At 33.9% G+C, this 20,356-nt stretch overlaps 2 protein-coding genes across 4 annotated transcripts; both read left to right on the forward strand.

Moving 5' to 3' along the window:
• Window positions 1-8,941: 8,941 nt before the first annotated feature.
• LOC126697308 (protein IQ-DOMAIN 3-like) lies at window positions 8,942-14,817 on the forward strand. Of its 3 annotated transcripts, none has more exons than XM_050394250.1 (6): window positions 8,942-9,308; window positions 9,734-9,878; window positions 10,024-10,383; window positions 10,956-11,183; window positions 12,094-12,213; window positions 13,635-14,817. In XM_050394250.1, exons 2-6 carry the CDS (start codon window positions 9,804-9,806, stop codon window positions 14,343-14,345), a joined length of 1,494 nt encoding a protein of 497 aa, XP_050250207.1. In that variant the 5' UTR covers window positions 8,942-9,308; window positions 9,734-9,803; the 3' UTR covers window positions 14,346-14,817. The 3 variants fall into 3 exon arrangements, with proteins under 3 accessions (XP_050250207.1, XP_050250206.1, XP_050250205.1); XM_050394249.1 differs by having other exon boundaries at window positions 8,943-9,308; window positions 9,731-9,878; XM_050394248.1 differs by having other exon boundaries at window positions 8,944-9,308; window positions 9,800-9,878.
• A 1,370-nt stretch (window positions 14,818-16,187) lies between these two features.
• Window positions 16,188-18,980, forward strand: LOC126697309 (mitochondrial import inner membrane translocase subunit TIM14-1). The gene is made up of 3 exons (XM_050394251.1): window positions 16,188-16,356; window positions 17,323-17,501; window positions 18,552-18,980. Exons 1-3 carry the CDS (start codon window positions 16,354-16,356, stop codon window positions 18,706-18,708), a joined length of 339 nt encoding a protein of 112 aa, XP_050250208.1. The 5' UTR covers window positions 16,188-16,353; the 3' UTR covers window positions 18,709-18,980.
• Window positions 18,981-20,356: the final 1,376 nt, after the last annotated feature.

A 20,356-nucleotide genomic window follows, 5' to 3' on the forward strand; every position in this document is an offset into this window, starting at 1 on the left:
GGGACCTTTTAAGTATAAATGCTTTAAATCCATGTCTTGTCATTCTTCCTAGTTATTACTATTCTGCTTGAGCGTAAGTGGACTTTTTTTTTGTTGTTGTAGGTTTAACAGGTTTTTCATTTTTATAGATTGACCATAGAGGGATAAATATTAAAACAAAAAGAAAGAAAGAAAGAAGTGATGCATTGAAGTGTTTACTGTATTAATGATTTTCATTGTCTGTTGAGTTTTCTTACTCGTATATACATATGGAGGCTCAATAGTTTTTCGCTATTTAGTGTTCAATCTAAAAGCACGGATCCACGCATTCAAAAGAAGAAGAAGCATAGATCCATGTCAAGGGTGTGCCATGAAATTGAATACATTTGTTGTTGAAAATAGGAACCAGTTAACAATCATGGAATGTAATTATGATTAATATATTTGATCTGTGGTTTGGAACCTCAAATAAAATCTTAGTATACATGCCGTCTAGCTTAATTGGCACGGTGGATTGGGATCCCAGTCTGGGGACAAAATTTTCCCCTGCCCCCTACATTCTGGGGATCCATGTGGTAATGGGATCTGTACAGTGGACTTGCAATTGTTTGTACATGTTAAGGTTTGGCAATGGTTTTTCTGTTTTTGGAAAACTACAGGAACAACAGCTGGTTTTAATTTTTTAATTGCAAAGGTCTCTTATTGATTGGTCCTGATAAAGAACTAGGTCATATTGCAGTTTGCAGTTGAACTGAGATGCCAATTACTAGTAAAATTGTAGAGGTTTTACAAATTATTAGTTGTGCTTGCTGGTCACTGTAGATAAATGTTTGGGAATTAATTAAACCATGAATTATAAAATTCAATCTTTTATTTATAAGAATTTGAAAAACCTTTTTTTTTACTAGATTCAATCTTTTATTTATCAAAAAATTCTTTATAAGATTAATGCTGTTTTTTTGGAGTCCCTACTTTATGTCTAAGACCTATGTTGCTTAGGAATTTTCGCAACATCTTATTTTCTGGAATTCTCACAAAGAGTTCCATTAGGTTTAGTGGCAAGATCTGGTATAGTGATTCTCTTGTTACTGAATTGTTTAACACTATAATACCAGTAGCTGTAAGTTCTAAAATAATATGTTTCTTCACAATTTTTGACGCCTGTACCTGTACAGGTGGTCATCTTGAAGAGGGAGGGAGAATGTTCTCTTTAATTCTTGACCTCAGAGATCATACTGTTAGGTTGTTTGATTGCGCTATCTGGATTCTGGATGCTAAAAGTGACAATTACTCATGACCTGACCTTTGCGTGAGTTGAATATGGATTTTATTTCTCTTGTTATCATCATTCCCAGAACCAAGGAAAATGTATAGAATTTGTTTTCTCTGTTGAGTATTTGCTTCTTGCGTTTCTTTCTCCCACAAATTGAGGCAGATGTACATTTAGCTTGTCTTGATAGATGAACTTTTATTGAGAGCAAAGGTTTGGGAAGGAAGAATGAAAATGAATGGATTTATCTATTCTTTTGTTTGGGAGTTTAATAGGAAGAAATAGAATAGTTACAACCGAATGCTTCTATTTCATTCCCTCCTAAATCCTAAGCATTCCTCTCAGGAGTGGAGGAACATTGGCATAGGTTAGAGGATGAAAATGGAGGGATTAAATATATAGGAAAGATAATAAAATAAATAAATAGGAAAAAAATGATTCTCTCATTTGCTGTGTTTTTGGTAGAGATGATAGAAAAGGAGACTGATAGAACAAATAAGAAATAAATATAATGTTTTATGTGTTTCTTTGGGATTTAAAATGAAATAATGGAAAATATAGTTCGTGTAAATTTACAATAAAGTCATTTTTATATAATAATTAATATTTCTATATTATATAAGAAAAAAAAACTGTAATTTTTTTTTTGAGAAAAAAAAAATAGTTAAAGTAGTAAAGATGATATCATATAAAAGCGAACCCATCAACCATCATATTTGATATATGCATGTCTATTTAATCATTTTCTTATATCAAATTTATTTATAGTTTTCCCCAACAAATTTGTAATCATACATAGTAACATGGATATAGTATTCTTATGTTACAACTTGTGTATTTTATTATATGGGAAAATGGGCAATTGCTATATTTTACTTCAACGATTTATAGAGTTTAAAGGAAATAGAACATCTCAAATTTATTCGTAACTTTTAAAACAGTTTTTTAAGTTTTGCATATAGTACAAAACTAATAGCCAGTTTGGTGATGGAGTTCAAAAATTGTTGTTTAAAATAATGTGAAAATTGTGGTTTAAAAAATGTTGTTAAAAAATGTGTTTTTAGTGTTTATAAAACAAAAAAATGTGTTTGGTATGTGTGTGTTTGATTTAAAAAAAGCTGACACTTGTACGAAATATCAATTTTTTAATTCAGGAGAGAGAATACATCTTATATTCCCGTTGCTCGTTTGTTCCTTCTTTTTCCCTTCTTTTCTCTGAAAGTAGAAAACGAAACCCACGCTCCTCATCTCCATCGACGTAGCCCCTTGATCCACGGTTGGGCTTCACGTTCCTCGGATCTCCTCTCCACCTTCAACACTCCAAGACCTAGCAACGAATCGAGCAAGGGGTTAATGTGAGCAAGGGGTAGAAGACGCTTGTTGGGATGGAATTATGATTCTGAGCAAGGGGTTAATGTGATTGACTGAGGTTGGTGATGCAGTGTAAGCTGAGTGTGTAGAAGACGCTTTTGGATGGGTCGAGAGGATTTTTAATGGCACTGGGTTGAGTAATCAATGGCGTGGTGATCCGTTGTGAGTGAGAGACCTTTGACTACGGTCAGATGGGTAGGTGAGGGGAGTTATGGCGATGGGTGAGATTAATGTTGCTGGGTTAAGCTTTGACTGTGTGGGTGAGATGAGATCTTGGGAGGTGCAAATGGATTTGGCATGAAAAGGGCAAAGGATATCTATGAGAGGAAGAGAGAAGACAATACACAGAGATGTTTGACTAGGTGGGCCCATACAGTGTTCAAAATAATTATCCAATTGCCACTAAACACTAGTGATTGTTGTTTTAAAATAGGCCGGAGGTGATTTCAAAACTATCATTTTGAAAACCGGATTTTGAACAATGTTTTTCAAACAACCCTGAACACAAATGGATAACCAAACGCCTTTTTTTTGTTTTTGGACACTAGTGTTCAGTGTTTAAACACTAAACATTAATGTTTAAAATGGATGACCAAATGGCCTCTAAACTACCCAAAATGTTGAGTTGAAACCACCCCTATTTCAACTAATTGCTAACTTTGGAGGTAGGTGGGGTTAGTGACAATTTGAAAGGTCAATGGTGGTTTAGAATTTTTCCAACTCACTAATGACAATTTTGGTTGAGATATTTTTCCTCAATATGCTTAAACCAATCAACACACATTCCTATTCTAAAATATCTAGTCTAAAATATCCAAAGTATACCTTTAGCTATTAAAGTTTAGAATTGTTTTAATTTTAATTATTTAGGCTCATTTGGTATATCCACTCAAACACACGTTTTTAGTTTTTAAACAACATTACACGTATTTCTACACACTTTTCACTCACGTATTTCCACACATTTTTTTACTCACACGTATTTTCACACATATTTTCAGTTTTTAAGTGTATATATCAAACACCTCCTTACATTTTAAAATTTAACTATTTATTTCTTATTTTGTTTTCATATTAGCATTATCATTCATATGGATTAGTAATAACAAAATTTAGTTACAAAATTAGTTGTAACCTAAGACTACAACCTTATTTAATATCATTTTATTGTAGGTGAATTTTGACAAATTTACTATTGGATAACATCTTCTTCTTATATTCTTTATACTTGCAAAATTTCTAAAAAATTAAAGATTAATAACTATGTCATCAATAAATTATTTAAATTGCAAGTTTTTGTAATTTAAAATTATACATAAAATATAATCTTATAGATCATAGAGTAAATAATATCCGTTTGTCACAAAATTTGACATATATATTAAGAGTGTAAAGAATATACAATCTAATTGTTAGATTTTTAAAATATATAGTAATATTAATGATATTAAATAAAATTGTAATTTTAGACTACAACCAATTTTGTAGCTAAATTTTATCCGATTAATAATATAATTTTTTATATATTTTATGAAATACTAGCTCTAAAATATTGTGAAAGGTATACCAGCTCATTTGACTGTTCATTCTGTTGCAAGGCTTCTATTGTATTATTGTACTTAACGAGTTTTGGAGCCATATGTGATGACCGTTGTCACGCTATGCACCTGAACACATTTACACTGCTGCCTTTGCTCGTCAGTATCCCAACTATCGGCATGGACAAAAATAAAATAGATCTTTTTTTTTTTTTTTTTTTGAGCATGAAATAGATCATTTATTTGATTTTATCTTTTTGGGGAAACAAAACGGCAGAGACAGAGATTGCCATAACGTATGAAATAATTTGACCCTTAAAGACGATTGTGACCTGTGAGTTGTGACTAATATAGCTCCAAATACTGTCGCATTTATTTTCCCACGACCATCTTAAACGGTAAATTGTGATTAATTAAATGTTACTATTACAAAAATTTATTATTTTTTCCCTATTATTCACTATTTGTCTAGTGAGATAATTGTAGTAAAGTATGTGTAAAAGTGTGCAATATTAATATTATTGCAAATTTAACTAATATAGCTATCACATACTTATATATTTTGCCAAAAATTGTTTTATGTAGTAGATTGTGATTAGTTGTTTATCACTATCACGTAGACTTACTATTTTTTCTCTACTACTCACTATTTGTTAAGTAAAATAATTGTGACAAGGTGCATGTAAAAGTGTGTGGTACTAATATTATTGCTAACGGGCATAATTAGCACAATACTCTTGGATATGCAATAGGGAAAGTCCCATGTAACCAATTGAAATCCAGCATATCATTTTCTATTTGAAGCTCCAAAGTTCAAACATTTCCATCAAGACCTCACAATATGGAGCCAAGTGATGCTTAGCACGAACAAGGGTTGGGAAAAGAATCTGGAATGTACTAACATACTTTTTATAAGTAAGATTTGATGATTACATTGAGCTATAATGTACCAGATAGTCGGTGGTCAAACTACCAAACAGGCAAGCACACACATTTATATATAACATGTCATACATCATGCTCATATTTCAATTAAATTCCAAGGAATTGTATCTCAAAAGGTGGTGTCCTTTCAACCTGTCAATAAGGACAAGCATGAAATGAGAATCTAAGTTCCAACGTGAATAAAAATCCATTGTTCCAGACTTCCAGTTAAAAAACAAATAATCCATGCCTTTCTTGCAATAATAATAGGGTCAGTGATAAAAACAAAAACAAAGTTGAAAAGGATGTTAAAACCATGTGATCGAATGGGAGAAGCAGAGTACTAATCTTTTTTTATGTGAGACAGATTGGAACTGATTTTATAGGAATAGAAAAAGGAGTCTCAACTTTCAAGACAATCACGTGAGAATGGCCTCACTCTCTCTTTCTCTCAGTCTCTACGTGTTGTCTGGTTCAACTCTCTTTTTTTTTTTGGGCAAACAAGGTAACATGTGAAGTAATTAATGCAACCACCAAACATGCTCTTCTCTTTGGTGCAATCTTATATATTTTTAATTATCTGGTTGTTGTATCTATCTTAGGGTGGTTCAATGTAAATTGAATTTTGAGTGTAAAATGAATGCAGGGAAAAGTGATTTTTCGTAAGGAAAATGAAATCCGGATATTTGGTTCTACAATGAAAAATAGTCCAGAAAACGATTTCCGGTGTTTGGTAACATTCTGAAAATGCTATTTTCCTACAAAATTTTCACATTTTCTCAGTTCCCAAAAAAATGTTATAACAAAAAAATTCATAATATACACTTCACACAACCAAAAATCAAAATAAAAACATCTTTTATTCACAAACTCGGTGAGAGGAGGAAGAAAGAGTGGGAGATTGAGAGAGGAGGAAGAAAGAGTGGGAGATTGAGGGAAGAGAGATTGATTAGGAAAGAGAATCAGAGTGGATGGAAGCGGTGGCCAGATCGGGTGGGTTTGGGGGTGGAGTGGAGATCAGAACAAAAAAAAAAAAATTGCCCCCTTCCTTAGGCAGAGATGGCTTGAGAGAAAGAGATGGGTAACGACGGTTCGAGGTTGGGGCTTTGGGCGACGAGATTGGTGGTTCAATCTAGAGGCAGTAGCGACGACGGGGGTGGGTGGTGGGTTGTAGATCAGTGACATGCAGTTGAGGATTCGGCCTTGGTTGGTTAGAGGGAAAGAGAAAGAACGAGGGAGGAAGAGAAGAGGGACGGTGGACACAGCTTGCATGGCAGACGAAGGATGGTGTACAGAGCTTGCACGGCGAACGATAGATGATGAACGGAGCTTGCACGGCAGTCTGATTCCTTTGGTGCTCTCTCTCTCTCTCTCTCTTCCGGTTGTTGAGTTCTAAGTGAGGCTGAAAATCATTTGAAGGTAAAATAACTAAGGAATTGGTTTTACAGAGTTAGGGACCCAAATTTACGGTCAACTGAAATTTATTTTCAGTTTGACCGAATTTTCATGAGCACCCAAACACCCTCAATGGTGTAAAATATTTTCCGGATTTCCTTTACAACCGAAACAAACGCACCCTTATATTCTTATATCATTGCATTTTTTTAAGACTATTTGGGGAGGGTGGAAAAAGCCAATCTTCATGAGTCCCTCTGATTCATTGCTGACAAAATAGGGTGTGGATCACACTGCCCCAATAGGAACTAAAGAATGGTATTTTCTTCATGATACAATATTTTTTTCTGGTTGAATCTCTTTATGGTACTAGTTACAGACTGGATAGGCAAGAGTGATATTCTTACCTTTCAGATTAAAAAAAAAGAATGATATTCTTATCCGAAATAAATAAATAAATGCGCACTTGTTTGACAATTCCATATATTTAATGTCATTACACCAAAGACCTTGTTGTAGAAGAGGCAACAAAAGAATAAAAGGGAAAATGATACTCTCTTATTAATTAATCTCTTTAGTAAATTAGTTTATATTATAAAATTGTGTTCTAAAGAGACTTCGCTGTCTGCTGACACCAAAAAAAAAGCTATGTTTTTTTTTGGGAGGGGGAGTGTGTGTAAAAATAAACGTGACAGGACCCTTTGTAGATCCAAACTCAACCTAGCTCGAAATTGTGGTGCTCAAGCGATTATGTTGTAGCCTTTCATTCACATGACTTAATGTGGCCAAACAACGAATGTAGCAAACCTACTTAAGACGACACCTGATCACCTTGGCCTAAAGAGTAGCACCTACATAAGGTACTGCGTTATGATTGATAAATTAAAATGAATTTTTATATGAATATAATATCAATACCTTGGGTGTATTGTATAAGAATTCTAAAATTATATAATAATTAGTAGTTTAGTTTTTGCCGCCAAAAAATTTGTAAGGACTAGATTTAGGTCCCTAGCCCAAAGAATATATGAATTTAGGCTCAAAAAACCCAATACAATGAATTTGTAGAGAGTAGGTTGGAAAACCGAGCTTTAGTGAGTTAAATAACAAGTAGAGTGAATCTAAATGACAAGAAAATGTAAGTAGACTAGTTTAATCTAAAGAAAATTGTCTTTAGCACAGTCTGAGGAGATCAGTTCTTATATATTGATTTTCAAGTTTGATTACAAGCTCAGTTCTTGATTGTTACAGTATTTTTCTCTCAACGTCTTCATCCCCTCCCTCTCAGGGTCTCCTTTTTATTTTATACTATCTTTTTCTTTTGTCTTTATCCTCCACGTGTAGACTAGATTGTTGGTGTTGATCATTGTCTCATTAGCACATTCTTGAAGTCTTTAAGGAGTAGCTGTAAGGCTCAGGTATCACTTCTTCATTAATGCGGCCAAAGAGTTAGCTACAGAGCATTAAATGCGGTGATAGCAGCTTTCTCTTTAGATATTTCATGGCCTCCCTTTGTCTTTCTTTTGGATATTTATCCTCATCAGTGGAATCGTCTAGAACGTTGCTCTTGATGTCAGACCATATCTTCTGACAAAGCCGAGGAAGCATTCATTCTCAGATCACTTCCCTGGAACATAACGCCTAAATCCATTTCTTTATTTATCAGTGCTGACCTCTATCCCATGTCTATCCATCCTCGGACTTATGAAGTGTCCTCGGACTAGGCTCCCGGCCTGATACATTCTAGTGAGCCTAATATTCTTACATGTAGTAATATTTATTTTATTGAGTAAGATTGTAATCTTATACTACAATATATTTTGTAACTAAATTTTATTTATTTATTTTTAAATTATAACATATATAATATATTACTATTAATCAAAATCTTATATATTTTTTTTCTTTAATTATGATTTTTTTTAGAAGCACTTTAATTATGATTATAATATAATGTGAAAGTGAAACATATGAATTCCATGGAAAAATTTATGAATTGAACCAACCGGAATCATGTGTTGAAACTTCAAACGTGAAAGTAGAAACGTTAAACGTAGACTTTGTAAACCTTAAGATGTGTTTAGATATCATTTATTTTGCTAAAATTAAAAAATTATTGCTGAAAATACTGTAAATAAAGATAAAAATTAGTTAAAATAGTATAATAAAACCTATAAATAATACTAAAAAGTACATTAAAATTCATAAATAATAAAAAAAATAAGCTAAATAGTAAAATAATTTTAATTTTTAATTCTAGATTAAACTCACGCTATAAAAAAGAAAAAAGAAGTAAGTCAAAGTTAAGTACGTGAGAGACTGCACTCGCCAATTGGACGGAGCACGAAACTGCCTTTCTTAACACGTAACGGCAGATCATTATCCATTAGATAAATAACTACCTCATTCATTGTACTTTGTTTTATTCCCCCAAAAAAATAAAAAAAAATAGTGACAAAGACAGACAGAAAGGTTGGTTTGTTGTTGCAGTTGATGATGTTGCTATCGTTGCCGTTATTAACAATCTATCTTAAAATAGGAAATCGCAATTCACAAACTTGTAGGGACCCCACAGCTTCCTAAAACACCCCATCAAAGCTGTTATAGACTTAAGAGTTTTTGTTCCAATCCCACAGTTCCAAAAATTTTTTTAGGAGGAAGTGGAACTGGTCCCCAATTTCTCTCCTCCTCTCTGTCTCTCTGTCTTTGTTCACAGAAGAAGCGTGTTCTTCATCATCATCATCATCAACTCCTTCAGTTCTGATCTTTTGTGTTCAGTCACAAAGAGAGAAAGTTCTAAACTTCACAGAGATCCGGGAGCTCAAGTCGAGGTATTATTGTTACAATGTTTTTTTGTTTTTTCAGTTGTTTTGGTCTGAATTAATGTTACATTTGTAAAAAAATTTGTCCTTATTTTATGTGGGGTAATCTGAATTGGAGATTTTGATCTGGGTTTTTTGTGAAGATCTTTCTATTTTGGCGTCTGGGGTTGAATTATTTGTTGGGTTAGAGTAATTAATTGGTGGAAAGTTACGTTTTTTCTTCTTCACATTAATGTACTTGTTAATGGGGTCAATAGGTTGTGTCATTTTGGATCTGTACCCGAAATTCAAACTAGTACTAAAGTTTTGACCTTTTGAAGGACTACATATTTTTTGGTTGTTTCCTTGTACACTTTGATGTATCAACACTCTTTTTTTAATGTAAGTATTAATTCATTCACATGTCACACATTGGTTCATTTGATTTGCAGTAGGTATATGAAATTCCTTTCATTTGAACTCAAGTGGGCTAAAATTTCGTACTTTGTGTTTATCTAAAGGCGAATGGGAAAGCGAGGCGGATGTTTTTCTGCACTGAAGAGAGTTCTCGGTGCTGAATCCAAGGAAAAAAAGGACCAGGTTTGAATATGTGTGTGTGTTTTATTATCTTAGAAAAATGAACAAACTTTTTTGTTGTATTTTGCTGTTAGATTTGTTTCCAATTATTTCAGCAAAGATTAGCTTATAATGGAGAATGATTTTTTTTTTTTTTTTTTTTTATCAGAAAACACACAAACCGAAGAAGAAATGGTTTGGGAAGTCGAAGAAAGCAGCTCCAAATCCTTATTCCAAAGAAGCTTCATTTGCTAGTTCTGCTCATCTTGCTCTTCCTTCTTCTCCTTCTCCTCCTCCTCCTCCGCCTGTGCCTCCCATTGAAGACGTTACGTTAGCTGAAGCCGAGGATGAACAGAATAAGCATGCTTACTCCGTGGCAATTGCAACTGCTGTGGCTGCAGAGGCAGCTGTTGCAGCTGCTCAGGCTGCTGCTGAGGTTGTTCGTCTCACTACTGTTGGCCATTACCATGGAAAATCGAAGGAAGATATTGCGGCTATCAAGATTCAGACTGCATTCAGAGGATACTTGGTATGAATTCTTCTCATATATATGCCAAGTATTTGCATACATCTTTTCCAAATATAGAAACATAATTCTTACATTATGATTTTATCTGAATATTCGAGAATGAAATTGTCCATGTATATGAGTTTGAATGCCTTTCTGAAGTTTTAGCAGATGTGGAGCAATTACATGCATATTTTCATAGTTTCTGCAATTCTTCCATATTGAGTTTTATGTGTTCGTTCAACTTAAGAAAAATTCAACATATTGCTTTTAATGGCTAAGGGACTATTTATAAATTGATATCGGAAAAGGTTTGAAGGTGTGCCATTGATTGTCTGCATTTATGTGTCAACTTCTACAGCTACTCCAAATTTCAAGATTAACTTCCATATTGTTGTCTTCTCCACACCAAAAAAAAAAAAAAAAAAAAAAAATCCATATTGTTGTTCACTGTTCATTGCTTTAGAAAAATGTCATTCTTTTCAATTTTGGAAGCCAGTAGTTAGTGGTTCCTAACATAAGTTCTCCAAAGTAACCCATTTGTAACAATTTCCTGTATTTATGAAATGTTTTTTAACTACTGGGCCTCTCAGGCAAGGAGGGCATTGCGAGCTTTGAGGGGATTGGTGAGATTGAAATCAATGATACAAGGGCAATCTGTCAAACGCCAAGCAGCTACCACATTAAAATGCATGCAGACTCTTGCTCGTGTGCAATCTCAAATTCGTGAAAGGAGAATTAGAATGTCGGAGGAGAATCAGGCTCTCCAGCGGCAGCTCCAACAGAAACATGACAAAGAGCTTGAGAAGTTGAGAACTTCTGTAAGTGTCCCCATCCTATGCTTTTTGCCTTTGTTACTGTAGGTATGTGACTATGTGAGAGGAGCCGTGCTTTTTCCCAAATAAATGACTTAACTGTGCTTTGGCCAATCTGCATTTGTCTTATGGCTTCTGTTTTTGCCTGCCTTTTTTTTATCATTCCATTTTTTTTTTAGTAAATTTTCAGCAAAGTAGTGTTTTCTTATCTTTTTTGGCTTGTATTTGAATTTATTCAAATAGAGCAGTTTTTGGGTCAATTTTTGGACTATAAATATACTTTTTATATTTTAATCCACTTTTATTTTCCAATTTAATGGGTTTCTTCTCCCTCACCGGAAAGGTGAAAAAGTCCAAAAGAAAAAATTTTAAAAATCAATTACAATTTTATTTTTTTGTTCTTAAAAAAAAAATTGAATATAATAGAGGCACCATTTATACTAACATATCAAAAGGTCAGGTTCCCGATTTGTTTATCCTGATCTCTCAGGCTATTAAATGGGAGGCCATTTTTTTAAATACCCTTCCCCCCAAAACACACCCCCCCCCCCCCCACCCCCCCCCCCCACACACACACACACATATGAAATTCAATGATTCAATATCTCTGATTTCTCTAAAGTTTGTTCCATGTATGATGAATGTTTTAGCTTGGCCTTTCTCTTTTCTTTTAGACTCATTCGTTTATTAAGAAATTTTCAATCTTTGGCTTTTTTTTTTCAATGATAAAATGTTTGTTCAGTGGATACCTTTTATCTGGCCATATCTGGTATTCATTTTCTAAAAACTCAATATGGCGGAAGCAAGTGCTTAGGGCTTTTCATTATATCTTTCTTTAAATGGAACTTCACCATTATTTCTGTAAAGAAAAGCATGTGTTGGTTTATTGTAAGAGTATTAAATACTTCTGCAACAGATAGGAGAAGACTGGAATGATAGCACTCTATCTAAGGAGCAAGTTGAAGCAAAACTGCAGAGCAGGCAAGAAGCTGCTATGCGAAGAGAAAGGGCATTGGCTTATGCATTCTCACATCAGGTACCTGTTGAATGCAAAATTTGAATTTTCAAATTTACCATTAAAAAATAATCCAATTTGAATTTTGAAGCGCATCAAGTTCTTTTGAACTGCAACCAATATGGGGGCTCATGTGATTAGAAGTATTTTAAAATTTTAAGGCAACAAGGGATAGAAAAATTACAAATAGTGTGCAGTGTCTTGTCCTTCCTGCCTTTATATTGTTCTCTCTCTTATTCCATTGACTTCTAATTTTCAATACTCTTAAAGAAGTTGATCCTTTAATTTATAGGTTTTGAAGTTTTTTTTTTGGCTTCCTTGAAGGTTAAAATGTTAATTTAAGAATAGTTTCAGATTTTCCCAGTCTCTCATGCTTGAGGCAAAATTTTATTGATGAGCTGTTGGGTACACGCATGCATGCATAAAAGGTTTTGTAAAATCAGCACAGTAGTAAGTTCACGTTTATATAAATAGCATCAAGATGCATCTTGTTTTTTTTCGGTTGCTTGGTTATTTAACTCAGCCACCCAAGATGTATCAATTATTTTCTCTGGTTGTTTCCTTAAAAGAAAAGGGTATCTAAAGTTCTCCTGTTCATCTTATTTTGATGAAATAACATCAGTACGTGTCTTTTTCTGCTTGGTAATTTACGCTAGCACACCCAAAATGCATCAATTTATTTTCTTTTGTTGGTTCCTTTATAAATTGTTTCTCTAAATTTCTTCATCAATTCATTTTGTTTTTGTAGAATGAGAAAGATTTTTTTATCAATAGGGAATAGGGAGATAACTCAATTTTACCCAATTAACCTGTCTCTTAAGTACAGTGAACAAACTTGAGTGCTTTTCCTTTCATAAGAAACTCGAATGCTTCTTCCAGTTCAATAATGAGCAAACAAATTTCTTTGAAAAGTTTTATAGACCTGTTATGCACTTTTGGTGAGAAATGTAACACAAGCATGAGAATGATGGTGATGATCAGAACTACCGTCTTCCAGCATGTTTAAATGTTCTGGTGATCCTGATATTACTAAGTTTTGAAATAAGTAGAGGTGTTCACAGATCCATGGCCTTGGCAATCACTTTTTTTTCTACATTGGGTATTTTGTTATCAAATTTTATCCATGTATTGTATGGTGCTCTTGCTTTAGTCATTTTGTATCATATGCTACAAGTGAAAGTTTAAAGTCATTTTAAATGAAGTTTTTGGGCATGAGTGTTGATTTTTGTGAACATTGGAAGAGGGATTAGTGGTACAATAATAGGTAGTTGTTGGACTGGAAGAAAATGACTTTATGCCTTTTGGATGATCTTATTTTCATCAGTTTATTTAGTTTATTGTTTTGAAGTACTGCTATACCTTAAAAAATGTGAAGCTTCAAAAAAGCAATAAGAATCGAACTTTGTTATGGGAACTAAACCAGATGTTTATGTTTCTAACAGCAAATGTGGAAGAACTCTTCAAAATCTGCAAACCCAACATTTATGGATCCGAACAATCCTCATTGGGGCTGGAGTTGGTTAGAGAGATGGATGGCAGCCCGGCCATGGGAGTGCCGAAGTGCAATGGATCAAAGTGACCGTGCCTCTGTAAAGAGTGCTGCAAGCCGAGCCATTTCTGTTGGAGAAATCACCAAAGCTTATTCACGTTACATCCTTAACCAGGATATGCCTTCCCCTAGTGGCCAAAAATCAAGCCGACCTCCAAGTCGTCAATCCCCTTCAACTTCCCATTCCAAGGCCCCATCTTTATCATCAGTATATGGGAGACGAATATCACATAGCCCTAGGGGAAGTGGGTTAAGTGGGGATGATGACATGCGTAGTGTCCAGTCAGAACGCTTCCGGAGGCATAGCATTGCAGGTTCATCAATGAGAGACGATGAGAGCCTTGCAAGCTCCCCTGCTCTTCCAAGTTACATGACACCAACAGCATCAGCAAAGGCTAGGTCCCGGCTGTCAAGTCCTCTAGGATCAGAGACAAATGGGACGCCAGAGAAGGGAACAGCAGGTTCTGTAAAAAAGCGTCTCTCATTCCATTCTTCCCCGGCTGGATCAAAGAGGCATTCTAGTCCTGCTAAGAACAGCATTAGCTCCATTAAGGACATTGGTGTGCGTACTGAGGAAAAAGTTAACAATGTTGGGAGCAGGTAGTGCGGGATTCATGGATTAAATTGTGAAATTAGGTAGAGTGAGGATGGAGAAGATTGAATAAAAGATGGCTTGGGACTTTGACCTTCATTTTCGTTGTCTTCTTTTCCAAATAGTGTTCCTTTTATACGCGGAAGGGAAGAAGAATGAGTAAAAAGATGGTTACTGTTGTTGTTTTCACTTGACATCTTTTTCTTCTTCTGAACAACTGATCTTGTTAGAAATGTTGATTATCCTGTATGAGATTGGTTTGGGGATGATATAGTTTATGGTAACAATTTCTGATGTCTTAGGCTGTGGTTTTGTGGGGATTGCTTTTCTTTAATCATTTTGCTTTTTCTCTTGTTTATTCAGTGGGGAGGGCTATTGAGATTGTGACCATAATCTGGTGCACCATGTTCATAAACTGCTTTATGGTTTTGTTTCCTTTCTTTATTTCTTTTAAATGGAAGAAGTTCACTTGTTTTTGTAGATATATATTTATGTGCAAGGGATGCCTCGTTATGGTGTTAATTGTTTGTGTCGAGAGCAGCCTATAGATACTTTGTTTCAACTGGTGATTACTCTGGAGACGATTTGAAACTTGAAAGTAGTGACAGATTTTGTTCTCAATTACATTGAGAAATTTCAATTTCTTCCAATTGAAATGGGACCATGCTTGCTTCACTCATAATGTTACACCTTCGAGTGGCATTGTGTTTGTGACATTTGGAGTAGCACCATGTGTTCACTTTGGTTTGTTTGCCTTCCAAGTTCCACTTCCCCCACCCAATCCCTCACACTAAAAGGTGACGTGATTGGTCAATAGCTTGTCATCTTACTAGTCATGCGAATAGTGATAACGACATAACGGTCATTTGAAAGTGACCTCAAACGTGCATCATGAAAATGAAAGTTTTTCAACACAAGGGATCAAAGTAAGAAAAAGTCTAGAAACACAAAATTATTCACAACTTCTCGTCACCATTATGATGCGGTAGAGTGTGAGTAGTGGAGAAATAATGGTAGATCTATGTGAAAATGATAGGTAGCCAATCATCTATGGTAAAAGTTGTAACTTTTTATGTGGTACTATAATTATTCTCAAAATAAAAAGTGTCCGATTAATGAATGTTCTTAGGACATACATAATTCAACTATTTTAGGAAAATTTTTATAGATAATTGAAAAGACAGTTAAAAAGGTTTTTTTTTTTTGGGTAAAAAAAAGTTAAAAAGTTAGTTACATTTGTAAAAAAAAACCAAAAAAAAAAAAAAAAAATCCCCAAACACAAAAGGTAGAAATGTTATTTAATCAATTATATATTTTTAAAATAGAATAGAGAAACCTATATAATTATAAGTTCATAATTTTACATATAACAGCCGGGGAATGGGGATTTGTATTTTGCTTTAGAGGCCAAACATGACAATTGCAATAATATATTCATCTAAAAAACATACAGAAATTAAATATAATAATGGTGGCAAATTGACAAAAGATAATCATTATAAAACACAACTTATAGCACTTTTGTGAAATTATTTTTCTTTGAAAAAGGTCCCTTCCAATTTAAAATTTTCAATTTCCTCGAAATTTTTTAGTTAGATGTAAAACCTAATACCATTTTGATTTTCTATTGTTTACATAAAATTTTAAGATCATTAATTTTTTTTTTTTTAAATATCACATTAATTATATCTTGAATTAAAATTAAAGGGAAAGTGAAGAATTGAAATGAGAGGGATCCTTAAAAAAGAAAAAGAAAAATTGTTTGGATTAATTGTGACAGGCATGAGTTTTATTTAGGGCTTTAGCTTTAGGCCCATTTGAACTCGCTTGCTTAAATCCTAAACCTTAAAAGGGTTTAGCCGTTGGTTTATTCTAGTAGGACGCAACAAAATCATAGTCACCGGACAAGAAATAATTCCACGGAAATGAACTAAAAACCAAGCTCATCGATTTCTATCGCACTGAATGAGATCCCCTTAAACCTTATTAGCTTCAAATTCCGACATTTCACGGCGACAACATGGTACGCAAATATCATCTCTCTCTTCCACCACTTTTTTTTTAAAAAAAATAATAATAATAAACCTTGTCTTTAGCTTTTTTATTTTTATTTTTTTAAAGTTATTTATGTTATTTGTTAAAACAATTGGCTTGTTTGTATAAATTAGAGCTTTGTTTATTGCTCTCTCTGGGTGTTTTTTTTTGTGGGTTTTTTAGGAAAGTGAAGATGGGGATTTGGGGTTTAGGGGTTTGGTGTTTGAAGAAAGAGAGAGAAAAAGTAATGAATGCTAAAAAATGTTACTTTTGAAGGGTTATTTTGTGGGTTTCATTTTGTTGTTATTTTTGGCTATTATAAATGTAGTTTGAAGCTATTGGTCACTATAGGGTACAGTACAAGAGTGCTTTGATTCAAGCCAAGGGAATGAAAGAAGGTACAGTATGACCTAGAATAACATATAGAAGTAGTACTAGTAACAAATGACATGTTAATTGAAGAGGTGACATAGTGATTTTGGATAGGATAGGATGACGGAGAAGAATACATGTGAATGACCCTGATTAGTCTGTTGATGATCTATAGCCGGCGACATAGTTCTAGGACAAAGGCTTTGTTGTTGTTGTTGTTGTCATTATATGGCATAAGTCTCTGATTAGGCTCATTAGAGCCATCTTGTTTGTTTATATACAAATCTATGCAGTTCACATATTGGTACATGATGGGGCTCTTAAGAAGCTGGTGCCTTTTTTGCACTTCATACATTATGTTATTTTTTCAGTGAAATGGAAGAAATGATCCTTTTGTCATGATGTGACGCATGGTCTTTGGATGAACTGAAGCAGTGCCAATTTGGAAGGAGTTGATCCTGAACTTTATTAATTGTGTTTGAGTCATGTATAAAAAAAAAAAAAACTGTTCATTTTATCAGTTGGAACTTAGGTTTTTTGTATTGCTGTTATCTAGAACTAATGATTCCTTGATGTATATCAGGCAACACCATTTATAGCTGGGCTTGCAGTAGCTGCTGCTGCTCTTGCCGGTAGATATGGGATCCAGGCTTGGCAAGCATTTAAGGCACGCCCGCCAACAGCTAAAATGCGCAGATTCTATGACGGTGGTTTCCAACCGACAATGACAAAAAGGGAAGCAGCTCTTATTCTTGGTGTTAGGTAAGTGTCACTTCTTTCTTGAAAATAGATAAGTAAATCATATTTAAGCTATTTGATTACCCAGCTATATTTAGAGACATGAAACTGAAAATGAACCGAGGTCAAGTTTATTTGCCATTTTAGGACTGAACTTGCGTTGTAGGATCTAGTTCATGAAAAGAGCTCATAAGGTCAGGGTGTCATTTTCTTACCATAAGAAATACTTTTTTTTATGCTTTGCATGATTAGACAACCCCCTCCCCCCCCCCCCCCCCCCCCTTTTTTTGTTCTTTTCTGAAGAATATTGTGTATAATCTTGTAAACTAGGCTCTAAGATTGGAAACCAATCATTGAGAATAAGAGAAAAATAAAATTGTTTCATGGATCATGTTAAGTGCATTACAAGTGAGGGTTAGAGAGTTGTAGTTAAGGGGTTGTGATGAAGGAAGATTAGAGAGGTCACTTGTCTAAATGGGTTAGTGAACACCAAGAGAAGTGGTTACTTGGACCAAGTGAGGGCATTACAGTGAGAGTTGGGGTAGAGGCTAACTGTGGAGTGTTAGTTTATAAATTTGTAAATTTCATGAGGTTAGAGATTATTGTTCGATGATATGCGGTATCTAAAGTTAATAAATCCATGATAATGATTTATGCTGGATAAACTTTAGGGTTTAGCTTCAAAAACTTTGAGAGCTAAGAACAACTTTTGGCTGATTAAGACCTAAATTGTACAAGTGTTTTTATATCTAAGCTATGTCTCAAAGTGTGCTGGAGGTTTATATGATGAACTGCTCTGTTCCGGGATTCATTTGTGTGGTTGTGATACATATTGAGGATAATTCAAACTAAACAAGTATGGCTTCTGGTTTTAAATTGTTATGAAATTTTACTTTTGTGACTCAGCTATGCAATGTTCCTAGCTAACGCCACTGATTTCATATCATGTGTTATTTACTGTTTATACTATTTATTCCCAACCTTGTTGAATCTACCCATTATATTATACATTTTCTTTGTCTTCTACCTTTTATATTGGAAGTAAAATTATTATTCTTTTACTTGGTTTAACAGAGAGAATGCACCAGCAGACAAGGTCAAGGAAGCACATAGAAAGGTAATGGTTGCAAACCATCCTGATGCAGGTGGTAGCCATTATCTTGCTTCTAAAATTAATGAAGCTAAAGATGTGATGCTTGGTAAAACAAAGGGTAGCGGATCTGCGTTCTAAGATATTGGAAATTTCTTTGATTTTGCATTTTCTCACAAGTGAATATTTTCATTTCATTCCATAATATTTTAACTTACAAAAGAGTCTCATGAACTGTTGTGCCTTTTGTTAAGTTCATGAATTAGTCCTAGCACTGCTTCTTGTCATTCTGTTGCTCTTTTACTGTTTTACTAAAGATTAAACCTTCTTCCCAAGTTGAGAAATTAATGTTTCATGCTCGATACCATAATTTGAGGGAAAATAAGTCAATTCATAAATTCAGGTTGAATGCTCGTTTAAATGTTTACTTCTTAGAGCTTAATAGTAATGACTAATGAAGGTCAACAATATTACTTCTTTCTTCCAACAACTATCTGCAGCCCTTTTTTTTATCTTTATTTTGTGCTTAACAAAGCGAGTAAAAAATTGTCACCTCTTATGTCTTCTGTGTTGTATCTTTTGAAGTGAATAATTCAAGAATATATTTTGTTCGGTTCAAGTACAATAATCAGCAAATGCTTTATTGGGATACCGTTTGGATTTATAAAGTATATTATTACATTTAGTGGTTTTTTTTTTCCTTTAAATTGTTATTGGCAAATCATTGACAATGGGCCCAGGAGAATATGACATGAGGTTATAGGCAAGGACTAGTTCCAAAGGTGTAAGACATTTCATTTGGATACATTATCCATTATTAGTTATTATGCTTATCCACAATTCCTTCCAAATCAGCTTGGAGAAAAATTCTTTTAACCCATTATATGATGTGTATTATTTTACTCATATGATATATTTAGTTATTCATATAATTTGTTTAAATAATATATGTGTATGAATTTATGAGTTGTCTTAGAGGAGATTCCAGTTTGGAAAAAAAAATTATTCATCTTGAAAAATAAATGATAAAAAAATTCAAGTCCTATTAAGTTATTAACCACCAATTTAAGTGATAAACTTAGTTGGACCTGCAACTTGTGATTAGAGAAAAATTTGTTGATGGTATGATATGTGGTTCTCAGTTAGTTGCTAGTACTATTGTCTCAAATGAACAAACATATCTAATGGTTACTTGGTTAGTTTCATCTATCTATTATCATCAATATAAATGATGTATAGAAAGCTCAAAATACTTTAGAAATTCCTAAAATTAGCACACTGGATCATACTAGCGTTTGAAAGTGCTTCATTGCAAGGCAAACAACCTCTAGATTGTATATTTATCTATGACATCTATTGATGGATCAACTTATGACAAATGATGGTTTAGAAAAATACCAACGGTCTGATTACTTGTGCAGTCTAGAAATATCAAATCATCTGCATGAACCTTGACCTTATGATCATCTAAGTCACTCTTGCCTGGGCAAATGCAGTAGGTAATCTTTCAATAGAATGATAATATTTATTAATGGGAGAATACAACATCATATCATCTAATGTCGATGCTGGAAACAACACTTACATCATAATAATGCTGTAAATAATCGGAAGAAAGAGACTGTAAAAGAAACTCGGAGTCATTTTTGACACAGGTAGTGTTTAAAAGTTCATCACAAGCTCGAAATTCCATGATTGCATCAAGCTTTGAACTATACCGGAAGAACACAACATATTTTTAATGCTATTTGACAGAAATGTAGAGGTGGAGCGTCTTTGATCCAATTTG

Source organism: Quercus robur, chromosome 8 (genome assembly GCF_932294415.1).
Source record: "Quercus robur chromosome 8, dhQueRobu3.1, whole genome shotgun sequence".
Taxonomy (NCBI): domain Eukaryota; kingdom Viridiplantae; phylum Streptophyta; class Magnoliopsida; order Fagales; family Fagaceae; genus Quercus; species Quercus robur.

Bases quoted from the DNA above. Each gene is read 5' to 3' on its own strand.
- LOC126697308 (XM_050394250.1), top strand. From the start codon at position 9,804: ATGGGAAAGCGAGGCGGATGTTTTTCTGCACTGAAGAGAGTTCTCGGT. The intron at 9,879-10,023 runs GTTTGAATATGT...TTTTTTTATCAG, and splicing joins CCAAGGAAAAAAAGGACCAG to AAAACACACAAACCGAAGAA. The intron at 10,384-10,955 runs GTATGAATTCTT...TGGGCCTCTCAG, and splicing joins CTGCATTCAGAGGATACTTG to GCAAGGAGGGCATTGCGAGC.
- LOC126697309 (XM_050394251.1), top strand. The intron at 17,502-18,551 runs GTAAGTGTCACT...TTGGTTTAACAG, and splicing joins GCTCTTATTCTTGGTGTTAG to AGAGAATGCACCAGCAGACA.